At 41.3% G+C, this 24,713-nt stretch overlaps 1 protein-coding gene across 10 annotated transcripts in view; it reads left to right on the plus strand.

Annotated features, from left to right (window-relative positions):
* The window catches only part of LOC306651254 (adipocyte plasma membrane-associated protein-like), a 191,115-nt gene that overhangs the window by 73,607 nt on the left and 92,795 nt on the right, over positions 1-24,713 (plus strand). The window contains exon 8 of one of the 10 annotated variants that reach the window (XM_079123797.1): positions 9,002-9,029. The exons of the other annotated variants lie outside the window; for them this stretch is intronic. Coding sequence (XP_078979923.1) covers positions 9,002-9,014 — 13 coding nt within the window. The 3' untranslated portion in view covers positions 9,015-9,029. Of the gene's footprint in view, positions 1-9,001; positions 9,030-24,713 lie in introns of those variants that run through there. 10 annotated transcript variants of the gene reach the window in all.

Consider the following 24,713-nt stretch of genomic DNA (forward strand, 5'->3'; position numbering starts at 1 on the left):
AGATGATCTGTGGCTGCCTGGGGCTAGGCGGAGAAACAGTGCTGGCACTCCCAGCATTGGGTTCAAAAGATTGAAATCTTTTTTAAACCCTTTCTTCTGATGTCTTGCTCTTCTTGCATACCAGAGGCAGTGCCTTTTGGCACCTTCAACTTAGTTCCTGACGGTCCATCCACCTGTATGAATGCCTGTACATACAGAGTCTCTTTCATATATTTTATCCCTGCCAGACCAACTTCAGCATTAAATTTGTATAATAATCCAGAAAAACCATTCAAAGGCCAGATTGTGTTACAGTAAACCATCTTTCTTTTAGAAATTCTCTTTTTCTCTTAGACCGGCTTATAGGTGGCCCATTTGGCCAAGATCTCTCTGCTCAACAGACTACTGGTAAGATCAATGCAGCATGGCTCAGGTCTTAAAGGGCCAGAAACAGATACAAGAAAAGACAGAAGAGAGTGGATCACTGAAACCAGGGCTGACAGAAAGTCTTTAAAACACAAAGTCTTGCATGTACAAATTTCTTCCACTTACTTAACCTTTGACAGACCAACATCAATGGCAAGATTGTACAATAATCTAGGAAATTATTTAAAAGCCAGGTCATTACAATAAAACATTATCTTAGACTTATAGGTGGCCCATTTTTCAACCCACTTTGCCTCTGACACCAACTCCAATTGCAAGATTGTACAAAAAAGAAATGCAGAGACAATCAGAGAGGAGCCCCAAAACCAGAGCCAACAAATGGGAACCTTTAAATCGACCAGCCAAGATCCTTCCCAAGAGATACCTATAGAATCAATGCAGTACTGGCCACGTCTTAATAGGGGCAGTAGTAGATACAAACAAAACAGACAACCAGAGGGAATTCTCAAGCCCAAGGCCAACAAACAGATGAGAATCTAGAACAGATTGGAAGGGAGAACATATCCCTGAGTTCTCTGGTCTCACACAACTGTGACTCCTACACCAGTGGTGCCATAGATGTCCCCAGAAACAGGGATCAGATGTTCCCACAAAAAAGGAACCAGATGTGTGGAATCAAGGGTCTTGGCCTGCACACTGGGGCACTTACCAAGTGGCCAAGGGTGTCATGATTTTCCTGAGTTCAGCTTCCTTTTTCTCAAAGTGGACTATGATGGAACAACCAATACTGTTTCAGGGAGAGAAGGAGGGAGTTCCTGGAAGCAAAGGGAGATTTGGCAGCTGCTGGGATGGTCCCTCAGTCCCTTTACTCACAGGCATAGCTCCTCTGGTTCTACCCAAGGCAAACTCACCAGTTTCCTAACTCTTCAGCAGTTGGCTCTCTACAAGTTTGCCAGGCACCTTGCATCCTCACAATGGAAGTGGTGTTCCTTGGAGAGCCAGGCCTGCCCAAGAAAGCTGGAGTGGGGGGCTGATTTTGGGTCCCATCTGGGTCACCATATTTGTTGTAGAAAGCTCAGTCCTTGTCCCTGATGTCAATCCAATAATGAGGACACAGATTTGAGAAAAGGAGAAAAGAGGCCTATTGCTTTGCTAGCAAAGGAGAAACGGGATTTCTGTCCCAAAGGCTGTGCAGGAACAGGGGTCTTTTACAGAGGTGATTCAAAAGTTACATTCCATGTATTCTCTCTTGGAGTTGTAATTCTCTTGTTAATTTGGGAGATAGTCATATCTGAGATCTTCTGGTACCATCCCCAAAGTGTGGATTGCTTCCTTCTTATGGTGGATATATACTCAAGGACAGATAACTGTCTAGGATGGGGAAGTAAGGTAATCCCGTTTTATCTGAGATTAGGGAGGGGGAGAGATTAGGAAGGAGCAGGGAGAGAGGAAGAGAGAGAAACATTTCATTTAAAAAATTAGTTGCAGTGGTATATATATACAATGGAATATTACTCTGCCATAAAGAACGATAAAATTATGGCATTTGCAGGCAAATGGATGAAATTGGAGACCATCATGCTAAGTGAGATAAGCCAATCTCAAAAAACTAAAGGACGAATGATCTCGCTGATAAGTGGATGATGACACATAAGGGGGAGGGTGGGAGGAGTTAGTGTTAGTGTTAGGGTTAGGGTTAGGGAGGGGGGCAAGAATGGAGGAAGAAAGGACTGTTTAGAGGGAAAAGAAGGGTGGGAGGGGTGGGGGGAAGGGAAAAAATAATAGAATGAATCAAACAACATTACCATATGTAAATTTATGATTATACAAATGGTATGCCTTTAACCCATGTACAAACAGACAAACAACATGTATCCCATTTGTTTACAATAAAAAAAAAATAAAAAAATAAAAAAAATTAGTTGCAGTGGCAGAGCAGCAAGGGTTATATCCAATGCATAAAGTGGACCACTGTTACAGTCCCAAGCCTATCTTATCTCTTTGGGAAGAGGGCTACTGGTTGACTGGGTTTGCCTTCCCCACTTCTAACAGAGACTGAAATTGGTGGTACTTAGAGTTGAATGCATGGGACAAACTCTTCAACTGAAGCAAGTCCTTTCTGGGGCTGGTCCACAACAGGCATTAGCCATGGGAGTTGCTACCACCTTCTTTCCCTGCAAGGCCCTTGGCTTCCCCTGGGTGTGGAGCCTGTGGGGAAGCAGGCTAAGGTGCGGTCTGTCCTGATCTGTACACTGAAGCTCAGACCCTCCTCTAGCACTTCCTAGCAGCACCGTGGGACAGACACTCTGGGAATGAACTGGGCAGTGGTTCTGTCCACCATAAGCAAGGCTCTGAGATCAAATTTAAATGTCTACAAATCAGCATCACAGTTCCCAGGGTTTTGTCAAAAATGCAAATCCAAGTGGATTAGACCCTTAGGGGTGGGACTGGGGTAGATCCAGTCATCTGGGGTAATAAACTCTCCCAGGGATGCCCATCTTTGTTCAAGCTGAAAAATCTCTACTGTAGACCAATAGGGCAAACTACAAGTCTGAGGCCAAATCTTCCCCAGCCTGTTTTGTAAATAAAGTTTTCCTGAAACACAGCCACACTCATAAGTTTAGGCCTGCCTTGCTGTTTTTACACTTTGGTGGCATTGCAGTCAAGACAGTGACCACAGAGCTCACATTTCATCTGGTTCTTTGCAGACACTTTGCTGACACTAGACCACTAGCTCTCAGCCTTTGCTGCACACTGGGATCACCTGGGGACTTTATAATACTGATACCTGATGCCCCTCCAGAGGTCCTGGTTTCATTGGTCTGTGGTATGGCCTGAATATTGTAATTTGGAAAACTCCCCAGGGGATTCTAGTGTGCAGCCAGGGCTATAAGATCTGTGCTGGTTTGCAAGGTTTCTAATCTGCTCAACCTTGCTTAGCCAGTTTTGTTTCCATGCCCAGCCCTGCCCTCAGTCCTGGAAGAGAGCTGGGAAATGAAGTTTCCTTTTCTCACAATTTTTCTAGTTCTGAAGTGTGGTAAGAGTTTAGGATTCACACTCCTTTCCTGTCTCTTGGTTTTGCTGACCCACTGTGGTTTGGTCCTGGCTGGGCCAGGCATCTTTCTAAGGGGCTGATAGGGCTGCTTTTCAGGCCTCTGTTGATGCTGATGGAAACGTTGTACTGTATAGCTTTTCTATTCCAGATTCCAGCACACAGTGGACCAGAACTCAGAAGGGCTGGAAGTTGGGAATAGTCCATGATATACCAGCCAGTGAAACTTGACTGGCTGTTCCTAGGGCTAGGGCTGCCTAAGCGTATACTGAGTGCAGCAGATCCTTTACGAGGAATCTCCCATTTCTAATATTGTGCTTGTGTTCACACCTTTAAAGATTATCTTTTATATTGTGTACAAAAGAAAAGTATTCAGTGCATGAAATACATAAACTTATCATAGATCAAATATGAGAAAATCTTTTGCCACTCAGAATCCCTGTTAACATCTTGGCACATGCCCTACTAGTTTTTATATTAAAAATGGAACTCTGAACAAAATTCAGTCACTTTGCAGCAACTCTGTGAGGTTGGTGGAGCAGAAAATGCCATTTTAGCGTTTCAAGAAGCAGAGTCTGGGCTTTCAGTTCAAACAAGAAGGTGAGATAGACTGTGTTATTTATGTGGGTGGATATACACCTTTGAGAGGTATGAACCTGCTTACTCATGGTTCAATATTCTTAGGCGCTTGCTAACTGCAGATTCTGATGCTGTGGATCTGGGTTGGATCTGAGAATCTGCTTCTGGGGGAGGCTTACTGTATTGCTCTGTGAACCCATATTTAAGTTCTAGGGTTGTCTTAGTTCATTTTCTGTTTCTATAACAGAATGCCCAAGATGCATAATTTATAAAGAAAATAAGTTTATTTGGGCTCCCAGTTCTGGAGGCTGGGAAGTCCAAGATCTGGTGATAGTCAGAGTGACAGGAAATCTGAATAAACCCTCTAGCTTCATTGGCTTTTTATTGACTTTAAAAGTCACCAATTCTAGAGGCCATGTAACTGAGCCATTTGTTATTAGTCTCCCACCAGCTTTGCTATAGATGACATCTCTGACATGTGGGTTTTGATGACAACAGTTTTCTAGGTCACCTTTCAGGGACCTGTAGTCTTCTCTTGTTAAAACCATTGACTCTTCACTTGGGCCTGAGCAGGTGTCTGATGTGTGACCTTTTTTTTTTTTTTTTATTTAATGTGGGGAGTCTGAAAACTCCACTCTTAGAAGATGCTAATGCTGCCATTTTCTGAACCTGAATCCCATGAGGAGTCATGAAGTCTGATTATGCATACACAGGCCAATAGGAAAGGACCTCATGCTGCTTCAATTCTTAACGGAAAGTGGAAGGACAAGCAGGCATGCGCAAAAGGCAGACAGGAAACGGCAGCCTCACTTCTCTACGTTCCTGTTCTTGTGGTTCCTGATCCAGTCCTCTGAGCAGGAGGACTCACTCCTGAGAGAAAGGCATTCATCCTTCTTAATGAGCGAATCACCTCTTAAAGGCCCTGCCATGCCTCAATACTGTTACAGTGGCACTCAAATATGAACATAAGTTTTGGAAGCGACAAATCATGTTCAAACCGCTGCTAGGTGCTACAGAAAAATTGAGAAAATCCTGCTGAGCAGCACACTGCGGGCTCCTTTTGCAGCTCTAATGTGGGAGGGAACTCAAGTCTACTGAATTATATGCTAAGTCTTTTCATATGGCACATGAAAAAGCATGTTTTATTATAAAAGGTGTTCCATGTAGGAATTTAATTGTTTTCATGGAGTTCCTGGTTCTCAGGAGTAGCCCCTTTGCTCTTAAGGATGAGTACAAGCATACGTACTGCTCCACTCCCTGGAATACGATGTCTTCATTGCTTCTGTGACGTCAATGCATTTGCACCCCAGGCTGGGCACTCAGACTTCTTTCTCCCACCTTTGGCTTTTAGGTAGTCCCTAATATTTAGGGAGAAGAAGGCCTAAAGATGCAAAAGAGAAACTGAGGTTTTCAGACTTCAAAAAGTGGTGGTGGGTTCTTGGGATTTAACTCAGTAATAGAGTGCTTGCCTAAGCATGTGTGAGGTCCTGGGTTTAATATCTAGCTGCAGGTGTGTGTGTGTGTGTAGAAAGGTATTGTTTGAGAAGGTATAGTTTATGTCCATGGTGGGTTTGGGCAGATTGAAACATGGAGCCCCGCTGAGCTGGTCATGTAGCTGAGAGTTGAATTATATGCTGCTGCTGACAGGGGCCACATAGTTCTTGCTGATGTAAGACCCATGCAGGGGGCACTGATGAGGGCGTCCCACCTCCCCGCCACCTCCTGCACCCCACTAGCTGCCCTGCAGGATGACTTTCCAAAGGTGCAGATCTGCAGCTTCACCAAGAAGGCTGGAAATGTCTTTTCTCCATCAAAATGCATTTCCCCAGAGAATATAATTATGCTGCCAAAACTACTCCATGAAACTTAGGGATAAGATGAAGAGCACACAAAATGGAATGAGGCAGTTTTATCTTAAAAAAATCTGGAGAACTCGAAATGGCTTAAATGCACAGCTGCTGAAACAGCTCCTAAGTCTTGGAAATTAGAGCGATTTCATTATTAATATTATTTCCTTTCAGTGTATCAGCAGCTTTCCTTATGGTGGGTGGCGTGGGTGAAAAATGGTTGCCTTTTCTTCTGTGGTTTGATGGTAACTGTTTTCAGCCTATTTGGGGTAGAGCAACCCCCTCATACTTCCTGCCCTGGTTTCTGTAGCACCTTCCTGAGAAGGAATCAGATCCTGGGGAGCAGGTGTGATACTCCAAGGACCCTGCCTTTCTAAGGATCCTTCCAGCCACTCCTGCTCTCTTAGCCTCTGCTGAGGATCCCAAGCCTTGTCTTCTACCTCCTGTTCTCCTTGGGAAAAAAGAGGCTGAGGGTAGAAGATAAATGGGTTTAGGAGTTAGCCAACTCTTTATCTTAATTCAAGACTTCATTTCCTAATGGGGTGAGCTTGGGCAGAACATGCCATCTCCCTGAGCCTCAGCATTCTTATCCCTAGACAAGAATTGCAGCACTAGAGGGGGACTTTGGCATTCAAAGTGCCTGATTCCAAGAGAGTTGTGGCAGGGATTCACCCCTGGAGCATCTGGGTTCAGAGTCCAGCTGTGAACCAAGTTCAGTGTTTTCCTTGTCTTCTAAGAGATGAGTCATGGAGCCCTGGATGGGGCAAATTCTGCCCACAGAGAGATGTGAAAGCTGTTCTTTGAAGACATGTTGGTGTGGGGGTGGATTTTATTCATTGTTGATGGGCCCAGAGGTGGCATTCTCCATGGATCCTTCTGTTCTTCATTCTTGCTCATCATTTTGTAATGTGCACACACTTTTAATACTTTAAACAGGGAACTCCTGAATGCCCTTCTGGCTTTCCTAGTACTGTCAATCTTCCCTTTGCTTGGATACATTAACCCCTTAACACTGAGCACTATTTTGCTGGCATGCTGTGAGTCTCAGCATTGACAACTGGCTATAACTGCAGTTATCTCCTGTTAAATCACTGTGGATTGTGAACTCCTGATTTACCTAGGTCCTGACCCAGCATTTTTGGGGGTTTTCTTTGTCCAGTTCATAACTTTCAGGGAAGTCTTTGGGTCCAGGTAAGGGGTACCAATAACTCTGGAGGGATTACAAACTGACCAAGGTTTTTGTTCTTTAAAAACTGATATTGAATTTCATTCTCCTTTAAAGCTGAGTAATATTCCATCATATATATATATATATATATATCAAAAGATATAACTGCATTCTACTGTCATGTACAAATAATAATAACAAATAAAATAAAAAAATTAAACAATAAAAATTGATATTGATTTTTAGGATTATAAAATATTTAAAAACATACAGAAAAGCATATAGCTGGGATTATAAGCACCACCACACTCAGCATAGAACTTTTTTTGTGTGTGTGCTACTGGGAACTGGACCCAGGGTCTCCCACATGCTAGGTAAGTGCTCTATCCCTGAGTTACATCCCCAGTCCTCAGTAGGTAATCTCGTCTTGTTTAGGAACTTTTCTCTTCTACAGAGTTATAAAGGTATTTCTTATATCATGTTAGCTCCTAAACTTTCACTGGTGCTACTATTCTTATTTAGGTCCCCATCCATCTGAAACTGGTTTTGTATATGGCACAAGGTAAGGCCTTACGTCCACTCTTCTATGGTACTCATCAATTAACCCAGTCTTGTTTCTCTCTCCCTTGGTCTCAGACTCTGCCTTTGCCTTGTGTTAAGTTGCAGGCACATGGGGACTGTTCCTGGGTTCCACATTCTGTTCTGTTGCTTAGTGTTTTTTGTGTTCATTTTTGTGGCTTTATAAGTTATAACAGGAAAAGCAAGTTCTCCCCTGAGCTTTTCCTCCTCAGAAGCATCTGGATTCTACTAAACTCTTTTTGCCTTTCGTGTACATTTTAGAATCAACCTGTTAATTTCTACAAAACAACCTTTTGGAGATTTTGATTGGATTACATTAAATCAGTTGCCAGTTATGGGAGACTGATATCATTACATTTTTAGTATATCTATCCATAGATTTTCATGTATTTAGGCCTCTTTTAATGTTTCTTTCAATCTATTTTAGGAATTTTCCCCTTATAAAATTTCATATCTTTCATTAGGCTTATTTTTTATGCACCTTTAAAAATTTGTTTAGTTTTTACCTTTGTAATTGCTATTTTTCAAATTTTCTATTTTTTTCAGGTTTCTAGAAATGCAATTGATTTCTGAGTATAATCTTATTATCTATGGACTTTGCTAAACTCTAAGTCTAGTAATTTACCTGTCACTGCTCTTTTTCTTGAGTTTCTATGTAGACAATTAAATCAATTGTAAATGACAAAATTGTTTCCTCCTTTCCAATTCTTATATACTTAAAAAAGAATTTTACTTGTCTTCTTGTGCTGGCTAAGCTCCTTCAACATGATGTTGAATAGAAATTGTGAATGTAGATGTTTTTGTCATGTTCAGATTCTATCATTTTTATATTGGGTATGAGGTTTGCTCAAGTCTTTTTATAGGTACCCTGTTTAGGTTGAGCAAATGTCTTTCTAGTCCTAATTTTCTAAGAGGTTTAAAAACTTTTAAAATTGAAAGTCTACCCCCCCAATTTCTAATTTTGATAATATACATATAACATAAAAAGTACTATCTTAACCATTTTTAAGTGTTCAGTTCAGTGGTATTGAACACATTCATATTATTATGCAAATATTGTTGCCATCCATCTCCAGAAATCCTTCATCTTACAAATCAAATTATGTAGCATTAAACAATAATTCCTCATTCTATCTTCCCCACCAGTTCCTGGCATCTACAATTCTTCTTTCTGTTTCTATTATTTTTACTGCTCTACACATTTTATATAATAAACTCATATAGTGTTTGCCTTTGTCTTTTTGAGATGGGCTTATTTCACTTAGAATAATATCTGCAAGATTCATTGATGTAGCATGTGTCAGACTTTATTTTTTAAGGCCAAATAATATTTCATTTTTTGTGTATGCCAAATTTTGCTTATCCATTCATTCATTGATGGACACTTGGATTTTCCCTCCCACATTTTAGCTGTTGTGCCTAATGCTGCTATGAATATTGGCATGCAGATATTTCTTTGAGACCCTGCTTTCAATTCTTTTGACTATACACCCAGAAGTGGAATTGCTGGATCATCTGGTAATTATATATATTTTATTTTTTGAATAAAAAAACTGCCATGCTGTTTTCCATAATGTTTGTACCATTCTGTATTCCTACCAACAGTGCACAGGGGTTGTAATTTTCTCACGTCCTCACCAACTCTTGTAAGTTATTTATTTATTTATTTAAAGTAAGGTTGAGCATATTTTCATCTGCATATTGGTTATTTGTATATCTTCTTTGGAGAAAAGTCTATTAAAGTTCTTTGCCCATTAAAAAAAAATTTGTTGCTGTTGTTGTTTTAGGAGTTCTTTGTGTATTCTGAATATCTGACAATCCCTTATCAGATATATACACAAACATTTCCCTCCATTCTGTGGGTTGCCTTTTTACTTTGATGGTGTCTTTTGATGTACAAAATTTTAAAGTTTTTACAAAGTCCAATTGATCTATTTTTTTCTTTTTTTGCCTGTGCCTTTGATGCCATATCTAAAAAAGCATTGTCAAATCCAATTTTGTGAAGACTTTGCCCTGTTTTCTTCTAAGAGTTATATAGTTTTGCTTCTCACAGCTAGGTCTTTGATCTATTTTGAGTTAATTTTTTGTATGTGGTGTTAGGTAAGGGTCTAGTCTCATTCTTTTGCATATGGATCTCTAATTTTTCAAGCATCATTTATTGGAAAATCTGTCTTTTCCCTTTGAATGGTCCTGGCATCCTTGTTCAGAATTATTTGACCATATTTGTCATATTTGTGATGGCTTCTTCATTCTATACCATTGGCCAAGATGTCTGTCCTTATGCCAGAATATTGTATTGATTACTATAGCTCTGGAGTAAGTTTTGAAACCCAAGAAGTCGAGTCCTTCAACTTTGTTCTTCTTTTTTCAGCACTGTCTTAATAATTCACGTTCCTTTGAGATTACATATGAATTTAGAATGTGTTTTTCTATTTCTGTAAAAATATTGGAATTTTGATGGATATTGCCTCAAATCTGTGTAATACTTTGTATAATATTTAAATCTTAAAAAATTAAGTTTTTTAATCCATGAACATGAGAAGTCTTTCCATTTGTTCATGTCTACTTTGATTTTTTTTGGGAAATGTTTTATAATTTCCAGTATGTAGCATATAAACATCTGTGCAGTACACCACATTATAGGATAAAAACCACACAATCTTCTTAACTGATGGAAAAAAAAATTGACAAAATTCAACACCCTTTCATGATTAAAAAAAAGTCCTCAAAAACTAGTATTAGAAAGAAACTTTTAACATAATGAATATCAAATGTTAGAACTCTACAGAAGACATCATCCTTGATGGTGAAAGTGGAAAAGTGGAATTCTTTTTATCTTATTTCAGGAATAAAATGAAGATGCCTGTTCTCAACTCTTCTGTTTAGTACTACTGGAAGTCCTTGCCAGAGCAATTAAGCATGAAAAGTGAATAAAGCCAATCTAAGTTGTAAAAGAAGAAGTAAAATTATCTCTGTTCACAGATAATGTGATCTTATATGTGGGAAACCCTAAAGATTATGCTCACAAAAATATTGTTAGAAGTAATAAGCTAATTCAGTAAAAGTAGAATACGAAAATCACACTGAAATCAATGACATTTTTGTATACTAGACACAATGTAAGCCTGGCCATGACAACATTCTGTATTTATCCCTACTTTTTGGTTACTGTAGTGTGAAATTTCACAGCCAAAATTCCTGCATCAGCTTCATAAGGCAGGAAACACACACATTCTTCTCTTAGGTTATGAGATTCATCCACAAACCTCACCAATACAGGAAGGTACTCTTCCCCTCCTATGTCCACCACATTGTCAGTGCTAATGGAAAAGAAGTGAGTCCCCAGTGCAGCTTTCAGATCTCTAGTGTCTGTTTCTGCTATATTTTAGAACCGAGCAATGAACACATTGTGGTCTCATGGCACTTTCTTAGGACCTCTTAACAGAATTTATCTGGCATTCAAGCAGTGCTTAAATCAGGAGTTAAGAGACCCACCAGGATTTCATCAGTTTCATGTCCATCCAGAGGTATGTTTTATTTTCCAAGAAGAATCAAAATCAAGAGTCAAATGAAGACTTTGAGTATTTTTTTTTTGTTCTTCTCTTCAACATTTGATAGAGAAGTATCTTCATCAGTCTCACTACCTGTTTCTGCACAGATATATTCTGAGCATTGCTGTAGTTTCTTTATGTTTTTGTTCCTGTGCAGAAGTTTCATCCATTTTTTTGTTTCAGTGTCCTGATTTCATCTTCACTCAATTCTTTTATTTATTTTCTGTGTCTACTATGTGGTTTATTCAAATGACTGGGAAGATCAAATATTGTTGATATTGCATTATGTTGACTAACTGCCCTGTGAGGACTAATTCCACAGATCATAGAGTTCTTAAAGTGTTTGACACATAATTGATCATGTTTATTTAGTTGATTAGCTGCTTCATCTTCTAAGTTAGCTTTCCTACAAGTATCCACCTGCTCCTGGCATCTGGCTGGATCCTGGAAAAACCTGAAGACCAGGTGGGACTGAATGCCTTTCTGCATGCAGTTGGAGGCAGTGCGGAAGTTTAGCATCCTCACCTGATGGCCCCACAGGCTCAGTGCTATCCTCCTTGCCTCATTAGGCAGCCCACATGCCCCATTTATACCGGGGAGGTGAACCTGGTCAGTTAGCAGGCTAGGCAGGGCTTTCACACATGGGGATGGGGTGGGGGAGATCTTGCTTTCAACTTCAAGGATTTGATCCTCAGATTAATAATTGATTTAAAAAGAGTCACATAATTAGTTAGGTGCAGTGGATCATGCTTGTAATCTCAGTAACTCGGGAGGCTGAGGCAAGGAGGATCATAAGTATGAGGTCAACCTGGACAATTTAGTGAGTCCCTGTCTCAAAGCAAAACAGAATAAAACAAAAAAAGAGCGCTGGGGATATAACTCAGTGGTAAAGTGCCCCAGGTCTCAATACCCAATACCCTTAAAAATAGCCACATGTTTATTCGAATTACATGAAGCAGAGAGAGAGCCAGTGCCAGAGCTGATTCAGTGGTCCAGATCCATCATCTAGGACTCAGGCTCTGTCCATCCTTCTTCTCTGCCACCTTTGGCCTGTTGACTTTTTTTCTTCAGGTTTGTTGCCTTATGTTTCAAAATTGCTGCCTCAGGTCCAGGTATTGTTTTTCCATACTGTCTTCCCATATTATCATGTTCAAAATCAAAATACAGTGGAAAGACTGTAGGGGAGGGAACAGATATTGAGATTGGCTTTTTATCATAGAGGAAACTGTCTTTCTTCAAAGTTCTTAGGAGGTTTTTTCCCTAATGTTTCATTGGCCAGAAGAAGGTCATATGCCCAACATGAATAAACACTACAAAAGGAACTGGACTCCTAAGGACGGCTTAGACAAGTTATGATTTCTCACTGCCCCCTTAGTGTTGGGCCAGACTTAACTGAACATCCAGCAATTAGTCAGGAAAAGATGAAATGTCTCTCAATTAAACTCATTTGCTTTACTTGTGTTTAAGAAATTTAGTAGGTTGATAACTGTCTATAGGGGGGACTGTCCTATGCTCAAGACTTGATTTGTGACTGTGAACTGGGTTCCTGAAGAATCACTGACTTCCCAGGAAAGGTGTGATGCTGTATAATTTATATTAGTGATACACATGTTAGACCTATTGTGTTTAAAAACAAGTGGCTGAAGACTTTGCCCCTGAGCAAAAGCAGCCCAACCAAATACAATTCTTTTTAGAATGTCCCAGACTTCTTATTTTTTTGTTTTCATTTTTTGGTGCTGGGGATTGAACCTATGGGGTTTTACCACTGAGCTGCATCCTAAGTACTTTTTTTTTTTTTTAATTCTGAGACAGTGTCTAGTTGAGATACAGAGGCTAGCTTTGAAGTTATGATCTTCCTGTTTTAGCCACCCTGAGTTGTTGGGATTATAAGTTTGTGCCACTGTTCCTAGTTAGATAGCAAAAATTTAAAAGTGTTGGTTCTATTTTTAACCTGTTGTTCACTAGCCTGGGAAGCTGGAGTCTGAAAGTCAGTGCATTTCCATGAAGACCTGAATAACTGTCATTGACACATACAGGATTTGTGTCCATGGTGGAACCTGGAGCTCCCAGGACGAGTCTCATGGAAACTACAGGAATAAGAACCATTGACTGGCCCAGCTCTGTGTGCCAGATTCAGCCCCCCTGGGTTGTTCCTGAGAAGACAGCTTTGGAGAGATTGAAATTCCCTAAGTCATGCAGCACAGAAGCATAGAAGCCAGGTTGCCAGGACTAAGTCATTCTGACCCTGAATCACCAGCTCATGTTGCCTTTCATGTGTTACACACCCTGATTCTAAGAAAAATCCCTACTGGTGTCAACCCCCTCTAAATAGAGTGATGAGGAGTGAGCAGCATGCCTTGGTATGCAAAGCTGACAGTCACATCCTTTTAAGAAAGGCCCCATTCAATTTCCAAGGCTTTCTTCTTTTCATGTTACTGTGTTGGCTTTTTTGTTTGATTTGTGGTACTAGGGACTGAACCCAGTGGTACTTGACCCTGAGGTCTTGCTGAGCTGCTCAGGGCCTTGATAAATTGCTGAGGCTGGCATTGAACTTGTGATCCTCCTGCCTCAGCCTTCCTAGTCTCTGGCATTACAGGCTGTTTTGGCTTTTAATGGAAACCAGGAAATTTGATGCACAGAATACAAGAAACAGAAGCAGAAATAGAAAGCTCCACTGCAAAAGCAACTTGGTATTTCAAGGTAATTTGAGGAGCTTTGGCTCGATTTCACAAAGGATGGTAAAAATAATAGAGTCTTCTGTCCAATAAGTCAGATCACCTGTGTTCCCAGCCCTAACACATACAACTTATATGATCTTGGGCACCTCCAAGCTTTAATTTCCTCATCTGTAAGATGGGTCAGCATCACTGAACTGCTCACCTCAAGCAAAGGAATGACCGTTGGGCCTGCCAATTCTATCTGTATAACCAAGCACTACAAAGCTAAGATGCCTATGTGGGTTAACTGGGAGTAGTCTGATGGAGAAATGTGCTCCATATTTCTCATGTGCTCTAGTAGATAAGTCCAGGTATGTCCTTGTATCCCTGGAGAAGCACCAGAAGATAAATAGAAATACACAAGACCTCTATGGACTTTGTTTTGGTGTCAGCACATCATTATTATTACTATATTTACCTTTATTTTATTTATTTACTTATTCATTCATTTATTTATGTGGTGCTGAAGATTGAAGTCAGGGCCTCACATGTGCTAGGCAAGCACTGAACCACAACCCCAGCCCGTGTCAGCACATTATTACTTCTACTTTATTCTATTCTTTTGGTCAAACTCACAGATGAGGGTAGGTAAATACTCTCTGCCTCCTTAAGTGTGGAACTGAAAAGTTGTCATGCAAAGTTGTGGGTATATAATTCTGCTACTTGGAGGGAGATGTTGAGAATTATTGTTCTCATGACAAAAGGGCCATTTCATGAAGATGCAAATAGTCATCCACTTTGTATACAAGTTGGCAAATACTGTAGAGCTTTAACTCTGTTCTAGGTACTCTGCATCCCAGGCTCTCCAATCACATCTTTGCTTGGAGGTGTTTGACACCTGTGGCAATTGCTATTGGAATCAGTGTGTGGGATGAGTAGGAGGCAAAATAGTTTAATGGTTGATGGGCTGCATTCAGGGTCAGAAAAACTTAGTCTTGGCAACCTGGCTTCTGTGCTTACGTGCTGTGTAACTTAGAGAATTTCAATCTCTACAAAGCTGTCTCTTCAGGCGCAGCTCAAGGGGGCTGCATCTGGCACACAGAGCTAGACCAGTCAATGGTTCTTATTCCTGTAGTTTCCATGAGACCTATCCTGGGAGCTTCAGGGACACAAATCCACCATGGACACAAATCCTATACGTGCCAATGACAATGCTTCCACCTTGGATTCTATCTGGGTGAGGTCTGGGTCAGCCTCTTATGTCCAGGGGTGCATATGCAGAATATCTCTAATTTCTACTTCCTTGAGCGACTTTTGCAGTATAGAGCCTACAATGGACCCTATTACCTATTCTCTTTGGTCTGAATTTCTCATTCAAGTTGGTCTCTGTGCATAAGCACTGCTGATAACATCCAGAAGAGGATGGAAATATAAAGAAATGAGACATTTTTCTGCTTTAGAGAATCAAATCATAATTAATGCCTTTGGTAGATTGGTAACAGCAGAATGAAGTTGGTAGTTTGCACATGTATATTGATACTGAGGACAAATAAAAAATAGAGCTGAGAAGGGACATAAAACTTGAGACCAGCTGCCACCTTTCTCTGCAGCATGACCCAGGTGTGGGTCTTTGCAGCCACAGGCAGGTGTGACAGTTCCTTTGGTCCTTGCGTGGCCCAAGTCTTTGATTTTGCTGTGCAGATGTTTTTAGGTGGTTGCACATCTCAATTCTCTTACAAATAGGGATGTGGGTGGGAAAGGTGGAGATTACCCATTTCCCCACCTGGCACAAGAAATGGAGTCTTTGTGAGGTTTGCTGTGGGCATCATTATGTGCCGGTAGATGCTACAGTCATAACCTACTAACTGTCCCAGCACCAAGTACCAAGGGGACCAACCTCATGACTGGTGGTAGCTTCCACTAAGTTTTTTTCTCCTTCTTCTCCCCCTACTCTTTTAAAAAACATCTTTATTGAGATAAAATTCACATATCATACAATTTGCTCACTTAAAGTATACAATGCAATGGTTTAGGATGTATTACATTATTCATTTAAAAGATTGGTATTCTTTGTAAACATAAAATTTGCCATTTTAATAATTTATAAGTGTACAATTTAGTGGGATTGGTTATGTTCACTGTTTGTTAACCATCACTCTTATTTCCCAAATGTTTATCACTCCTCACAGAAACTGTGCAACTACTGGACAATAATTTTGCATTTCCTCTCCCTTCAGCTCTGGGAAAGCCCTATCCTACTTTCTCTCTTTAGAATTTGCCTATTCTAGGTACGTCACATAAATGAAATCATACATTATTAGTCATTTCATGCCTGGCTTATCTCATGTAACAATGTTTTTGAGGTCTAACAATGTCTTAGGATATATCAGACCTCCTCCACTCATTTTGGTGGTTAGGAATCCATTGTATGTACAAACCAAGTTTTGTTTATCCATCTGTAATGGTTAATTTGAATTGTCAACTTGATTGGATTGAGAGATGCTGAAGATTAAGAGGCTTCTGGGTGTGTTAATGAAGGTGTGTCTAGGAATGATTGGCATGTGGGATAGCTAACTGAAGTAGAGACCCTCCCTAAGCATGGGAAGCACTGTCCAATAGGATGATGTCTTGGATGGAATAAAAGTCCGAAGAACAAAGAAGTAGTAGCAGACCCAAGCTCGATTCTTCTTGAACCAATTCTTGATTGCTGCTGTGATCTCCTGAGGACATCAGACTCTTGCTTCCTTCACTCTTCCAAAGCGGATTCTGCCAGTGATTCCTAGGGAGTTTCCAGAAGTGTTTGGTCTTAGACTAGGGTAGTATCGTTGATTCCTCTTATTCAGAGTCTAAGTAGACTCTAGACTGCACAGCTACTGGTTCCTCCATTTCTCCAGCCTGCAGACAGCCATTGCGGGCTATCCAGCTTCTGGTTGTGTAAGCCAATCTAATAAATCCCTTTTTTATAATTACACTTCCTGTTGATTCTGTTCTTCTAGAAAACCCTGACTGAAACACTGTCCATTTGTTGATGGACACTTAAGTGTTCTCTATCTTTTGACTATTGTGAATGATGCTACTGTGAATGTGGGTGTACAAATATCTCTTTGAGGCCTGCTTATAATTCGTTTGACTCTACACCTAGAAGTGGAATTGCCGGATCAGATATCAGTTTTATGTTCAAAATTTTGAGGAACTTCCATGCTGTTTTTTGCAGGAGCTGTACAATTTTATATTCTTACCAGAAATGTACAAGGGTTCCAATTTCCCCACTTTCTCAACAATACTTATAATTTTTTTTTTTTTATAATGACCATTCTAATTGGTGCAAAGTAGTCTCTTATTGTAATTTTGGTTTGTATTTTTTTTCAAAAATCAGTTATGTTATGCATCCTTTCATATTCTTCTTGGCTGTTTGTCTTCTTTGGGGAAATGTCTGTCAGGTTCTTTATGTCCATTTTAAAATTGGGTCATCAGGTTTGTGTGTGTGTGTGTGTGTGTGTGTGTGTTCTTTTTTTATGTTTTTATGTTTTTTTGCACAAAAGTTTTAAATTTTCATGAAGTCCAATTTGTTCATTTTTCATTTTTTGCTTGTGATTTTGGTGTCATATTCAAGAAATCACTGCTAAATTCAATATCACCAAGCTTTACCCTTTTTCCTAGGAGTTATACAGTTTTAGGTCTGTGATATGTTTTGTAATTAATTTTTTGTAAAGGGTTTGAAGTAGGGGCCCAATTTAATTTTTTTACATGTGAATACCATATGTCAGGCTGTGATCATTGTTCAGTGCTGACCACAAGGAATGAGAAGACTTGGGAAGTTACATAATCTGGGGCTTAATGACTTTTTATAAAGTTTATCTATTTAAACTGGGCTTGGTCAGTGCTATGGTTTGAATATGTGTTCCTCAAAAGCCTGTATGTTAAAGACTTGGTCTCCAGTCTTTAATGCTACTGCCTGGTGGTGGGACCTTTAAGGGGTGAGGCTGACTGGGAAGTCTTCTGATCATATGGTGGTGTGCCCTTGAAGGGGATATTGGGATCCTGGCCCTTCCTTTCTCTCTTTTTGATGCTTGGCTGCTGGGTGAACAGATTATTTCACCTTGTGTTCTTGACATGATATACTACCTTACTACAGGCCCAGAGACAACATATTCTATTGTGCATGGACTGAAACTTATGAAACCATGAACCATAATAAACCTTTCCTCTTTTTAAGTTGATGATCTCAAGTACTTTTATTATAGTAATGGAAATCTGACTAACACAGAAGACAGAAATGGAGAGCTAACTAACAGAGTCTGGCATTTTGTTTAACTTCAGGTATATAGTATAAGATACCATAAACTTTTCTAAAGTTTTGCCACTCTATGTTTTCTGTCTTAATTTGCATTATCCCCAGACTGTAGCAATATGGCTACGGGAGAAGGGTGAAGTCCTGGACACCAACACAGTTGTCTTTTAAAAATGTATTGTTGACATAGGGACAGAGAATAGGCTGCTGGGACTGGAGTTGGGGGGGTGGGTTGTCCACAACAGGCAGCATGAGGGATTTTGGGGTGAAGAGGCCTTCCTGAATGCTCATTGTGGTTACATGATTTGATGCAATTGGTAAAACTCTTAGAATTATAACTCCAAACAACAACTTTTCTTATATATAAATTTTAAAATAAAAGGAGTGTGATGTTCCTTACTACGTGGAGTAGGACTGAGAATTAATTGGATTGACTATGCAGAGAGTTGTAATAATTCAGTATGTAAAAAAGTGCCACATAAAGAATCGCTACTATCACAGGCATTTCCAGTCCCCAAATGTGTGAGTGTGTGTGTCTGTGCCTGTGTTTTTTTTTTGTGTGTGTGTGTATGTGTGTGTAAATGTTCTGTGTGTGTACATGTATGTTCTTCGCACGTATGTATGCATGTCTATATTTATGTCAGTATCCTTGTGTGTCTCTGTGTGTGTTCTGCATATGGATGTGTGTCTCTGTGTGTGTTCTATGTGTGTATGTGCATATGTCAGTGTGTGATATCTGTGTTTGAGTGTGCAGGTTCTGTGTGTGTGTATACATGTCTGTGTTGCCATTTGTAAGAATGTGTGTTCTTTGTGTCTGTGTGTGTATGTGAGTGTCTCTCTCTCTGTTATGTGTGTTCTGTATGTGTCTCTGTGTCTATATGTTTGTGTCTGTTTTTGTGTTTATGCATGTGTTCTGCATGTATCTCTGTGTGTTTTGTATGTATGCATGTGTCCACAGGTGTCTGTGTGTGTAGGTGGGTGTCTGTATCAGTGTGTGTGTGTATATGTGGGTTGTTGTGTTCTATGTATGTGTGCATGTTCTGTATGTGTTTTTGTGTTTCTTTGTGTGTTTTGTGGGTCAGTGTGGTATTTGTGACTCTGTGTGTCTATATCTATGTATATGTGTGTGTGTTCTTTGTGTGACCTGTGTAAATGTGTTTCTGTGTATGTGTCCTCTATGTGTTCGTGTGTGTCTGTGTGCATCTCTCTTGGTGTCTGTTGTGTGTTCTGTGTGTATGCTTATCCATGTGTTCTATATTTGTTTATATGTCCATGTATGTGTTCTGTGAGTGCCTGTGTGTGTCTGTGTGTCTGTGTGTGTCTGTGTGTTCTGTGTGTATGGCTGTTGTGTCCGTTTTCCATGTGTGTCTGGGGGTCAGGGAAAAAGGAAGAGGGCTGGGAAGTTTCTAGTTGCCTTACAATGCTCTGTTGTTAGTTGACTTTATTTGTTCACACTGCCCTCTAAATTTGAAGACCATTTTTGGGAGGAGTGCTCTGTGTCACATGCTCTGTGTTCTGTGCTGGTCGTGACCTGAGGAGGCAGCTAAAGCCTGGGCAGGGCTGGCATGTCCCTTCTTGTTCAACTGCTGTTGGCCACGGCTTGTTCCCGGCCCTCAGAGGTGGAGTCCTGGGGCCTAGACAGGTGAGGCTGTTTCTGGGTGTGTCACTACTTTTCTTGGCAAGAATGAAAATATGACATGTCGTGGCCCAATGGGCCTTTTCCTTAATGATCTTCCTGTTGTAAACAATGGGAAGCTGGATCCTGTTGGCTTGTTTGTGGTGGCCTTTCATGATGATGCTTCTCAGCATGTTCCTTCTCTGGGTCCTTCCAGCAGACCCTTCCCACCTGCCTGTTTGGGCTGCGGCTCCCACCTGTCTCATCCACTAATGCATTTCCATCTGCCTTCTGTCTTCTAGAAATTGACTGAAATCTTGTGCCAGCTTGCTGACCACCTGATTTCAATTCTTTTTGTGACAACATGTTTATTCCCTTTCAAATTCATTTGGTAGCTCAGGAGTGAAGAGAGACAGGTGTGTGGTAGGTAACACAGATAGAGTGGTTTCCTTTGAGAAGGCAAATGCATGGAGAGGAAGCTGGTTAGTCATTTACTTTCTAGCAAGAGTGAGGCCTATCTGTGTGTCTCTGAAGAGACATTTGGAGTACAGATAGTGTCTGAAAAGGATGCCTGTGTAGGTGTTCTAGGGGCTTTGGAAGGCAGGATGCACCTGAGGGCATCGGAACCTAGGCACAGGAGAAGTACCACTGGGAGATGGGTATAGGGACAGTGACCAAGACACTAGGGTTACCCTGAACACAAGAACCCAGCTTGCTTCATTCCCTGTGGGACCTTCAGGAAGTGGGTCCCATGGTGGAGGTATCTAGAGAATGCTCTGGAGTACTTTAGGAAACTTCTGGTTATATATCAGGAGAATACTCCTTTCTCCTTGCCCAGCATGAAACTGATACATAAACCAAGTTTATCAAATGGAAAATATTAAAAATAAGTCCTTGGCATCCACAGATCCCATATCCTCTGATCCAACCAACCATGAATCAAAACAGAAAAATTGCATCTGTATTGAACATGTACAGACTTTATTTCTTGTCATTTCCCCCTAAACGATACTGTATAACAACTTTTCTTATTTTTTTTTTTTATTGTAAACAAATGGGATACATGTTGTTTCTCTGTTTGTACATGGCGTAAAGGCATACCATTTGTGTAATCATAAATTTACATAGAGTAATGTTGTTTGATTCATTCTGTTATTTTTTCCCTTCCCCCCACCCCTCCCACCCCTCTTTACCCTCTATACAGTAGTTCCTTCCTCCATACTTGCCCCCCTCCCTAACCCTAACTCTAACCCTAACACTAACCCTTCCCTCCCCCCATTATGTGTCATCCTCCACTTATTAGTGATATCATTCGTCCTTTGTATAACAACTTTTCACATAGCAGCGATATTGTATAAGATACTGTAAGGTGAGGTGATTTCAAAGTACTTGGGGGGATGTACATAAGTTATATGAAAATACAATTCCATTTTATATATAGTGCTTGAGCATTCATGGATTTTGGTTTCTGTTGGAAGGGTGATTCTTGAACCCAATAACCTACAGATACTGAGAGTTTGTAACTATCTAACAGGTAAGCTTCAGTCAGAAAAGTTAAACCCCTTATTCAAGACAACTAAAAGAAACAGATGGTTCTCATGCTGGCTTCTCAGGTTGATGTCCTTCTCAAAGACCTGGGAAAATATATCGGACCCCCACCCTGGGTAATGCCTTCCTGGAGTGAGGACACACAGTGTGGAGTGAAGTGACAAGGCACACTCACCATGCAGGGCAGTGACCTTGACAGGGACTAGGGTGCCTCATTGTGGCCCAGGGTCCCTGCATTGGGGAAATGGAGTCTGAGATGGTGCCAGGTGCCTGTGGGACAAAGGGGCTGTTGCCTCATTCTTTTAGGTTCACTTTTACTTCCTTTTTAAATAAAACGATTGGCAGTGATGGCCTCCAACAGCAATATTTACCTTCTTTTTTGGAGTGCTAAACATCTGGCTTCCTCTCATCCAACAGAGACTTTCCCGTAGATCCAAACACATCAAAATCACCACAGGGCAGGGTGAAACATGACCACATGCCCTCATGCAACCTCTTGTAGAGCAGAATGGGGCTGAGATGAGGCACCATCCTGAAGCCAGGGCTCAGGGAGCTCGCTTTCCCTCAGCTCAGGTCCTCCTGCCATGGCTAGGTGGAGTAAGTATCCAGGTTGTGTTGGATCTCGTGTTTTCCATGGGCTGGGTGGAAGTAAAGTCATGACACCCAGCGCAGTGACAGTGGCACCCCAGCGGTTCCTTTCCTTGGCTCAGTTCCTTTCCTTCATAGCACCTCTGCCTTCTGTTGACATAAAAGGATACTCTGGACAAGTATTTCTATCTCTTCTGACCCCATGCTGAGCATCCTGCACAGTGGCCCCTCTTCACTCTGCAGGGTCCATGCATTCAAATATTTTTCTTCATCCCAGCTATGTGGGGCTGTGAATCTTGGTCCCCAGAGGCCATGGGCCTGGAGATTATATCACTGTTTTTCCTGATTTGCTCCATTGTGTGACATAACTGCATCTGTCTCTTGTAAAGCAGACTGGGGCTACACTCCAGAGAGCACTGATTTTATTTCAATTCATTATGTGCTAGTCAGTGGGGATGGGGGAGCAGTAGCCCAGAGTCGGCTCCATTCCTGCAGGGACTGGTCTGTGACTGCTGATACTCTCCTCGTGTCTGTACAAATACTACCAGGTTCCCAAGCTCAGGCTGATCTCTATTTGCATGGGAGGCCAGGGATGCTCAGTTTGGTCTGGATGGCTGCTGTTTTCCCCCCACTTTATGGGAGGAAGCCCTGTAGGTGTCAAACGTTGGTTCTGTCAAGCCTGGATACACTTCTACCTCTACCCCCTTCTGGCTCAGGTCCTTGAGAACCTGCACAGACCCGGCAACCTGTTCTTAGAGCCTGTGCACTCCAGACGCTCCTTTCCAGCTCTGATGAACAAGTAGCAAGAGAAGAGATAGAATCAGGACCCTGAGTTCTTTCTCGTATGACAGCTGGGGCCAAACTGAAAGTCTCTGAGGGGGAGCAGGTCTTGAGGCAGAAGCCTTTCATCCTGAATTAGATGGCCAGGAATGGATATCCTGTCTTCCAAGGATGCTGTTGGTAATTAATCACCATGGTGGGAGCCATGGCACTACTAGATGAAAGGAAGCCAACATCACCTTGTAGGCTGGGAATCCCTGGTCCTGCTGTGGAAGCAGGAACTCAGTTTCATTTTTCACTAACTGTCTTGAGTTTCAGCTTGTTCCCAGAGTCATCTATCTCCCTTCCAAAATGAGTATCTGTCTGTTTTCTGTTGCTATAACAAAATACATGACACTGGATCATTTATTTAAAAAAGAGGTTTATTTTGGTTCATGGTTCTGAAAAGTCCAAGGTCAGGCACTCACATCTGATGAGGGCTCCAATTTAGAGCAGAAAAGCAGAAGGGAAAGCAATACAGAAGCAGAGCAAGAGAAGGTAAAACTTGATTTATAACAACCTTCCCTCTAAGTAACTGATACAGGCCCTCCATAAAGCCAGAAATTGCCCATCTAAGAAAGGCATAATCTATTCACGAGTACTCTGGTCCCATATTCCAAATACCTCTCCCCAGGCCCCACCTCTCAACACTGCCACATTGAGGACTAAACCCAAATGTGAGTGTTGGTGGGGACAAATCACATTCAAACCATTGCAATGAGTTGTATCTGCTTGACCTCAGAAGGCCTTGTCACTTGACTTCTAGGTCTTGCTGGGTAGCACAGCCTGTGGGTGAGTGATGGTGTGACACATTACTGTTGTCTCCAGGACCACTGTGGGAATGTTTGCTTGTCTTGGGTGGGTGAATTGGGTGTGTTTTACACGTTCCTTCAGTGTTTATCTGGGTTTGCTCCCTCTGCTCTAAGGACTCAAGAAACCCCCTAATAATGGGGCTGCCAGGAGACCCTTGTCTGCTCTCCCTGTGCAGCTGCTGGAGCATACCCTGAAGCTGCTGTCCATGAAGGTGAATGTCCTCCTATTCATCTCCTGTTTTATGATGCAACATATAAAACCCCTGGCCCAGAGCTATCACATTGCTCAGGTGCTGGGCTTGCTCCCTTGAAATGTCCCCAATCATTCTGATTTTTTTTTTTAAACTCACTTCCCTGTTCCTCTTCTGTCTTTTCCCCTCCTTTGTCCAGTGGGAGCCTCTAGCTATGGGGTTGTGGTGGTGTTAAGGAAAGCACAGTGAGTGGGGTCAAGAGCAGTCAGCTGTCCTCTCATTTTCCCACCCTTGCTGCACATAGACCACAGTCACCCTCTGGCTTCTCCCTGGAGGCAGTAGAATTCTCCAAGGGCAGATGATTAGCCTGGGCTCCAGGAGGGACAGGCAGGACGGTGAAAGCAGGAAGAACTGACCTGGGGAATACATGTGACCTGGTTTAGCAGCAGCTCAGTTTAGTGTTTGATGACCTGGGCAGGGGACAGGGCTTCTTTCTAGTGGACAGTGCATCCAGTGATGTTTTTAGGCTACATAGTGGGGTTAGAGGTGTTAGAACCTGGGATGAGGACTCACTGGAATGCTGGATGGTCACTCTGCCTTGTGGGATCCTGAGGGTATCACCCACACAGGTTGGTTAGTGGCCAGAGTCCACACATAGCTATCTGTTGCCACAATTAGTCTTGATATAGTTTGGATCTTTTAAAAAATTTGTTCTTTTTAGTTATACATGAAGTAGAATCCATTTTTTTTGTAATTATGCAAATATGGGCCTTATTCTAATTAGGATCCCATTTTTGTGAATGTACACGATGGTGGGATTCACTGTGGTGTTTTCATACATGTACTTAGGAAAATTATGCCTTATTCATTCCACCGTCCTTTCTTTTCCTATTCCCTCCCTTTCTTCTAATCTATAGAACTCCTATTCTCCTGCCCTCACCCCTTGTTGTGGGTTAGTTTCCCCATATTGGCAAAAACAATCAACCTTTGTTTTTTTGGGATTGGCTTATTTCATTTAATATGAGAGTCTCCACATTCATCCATTTACTG

This window comes from Sciurus vulgaris (assembly GCF_902686455.1).
Source record: "Sciurus vulgaris genome assembly, chromosome: 2".
Lineage (NCBI taxonomy): Eukaryota > Metazoa > Chordata > Mammalia > Rodentia > Sciuridae > Sciurus > Sciurus vulgaris.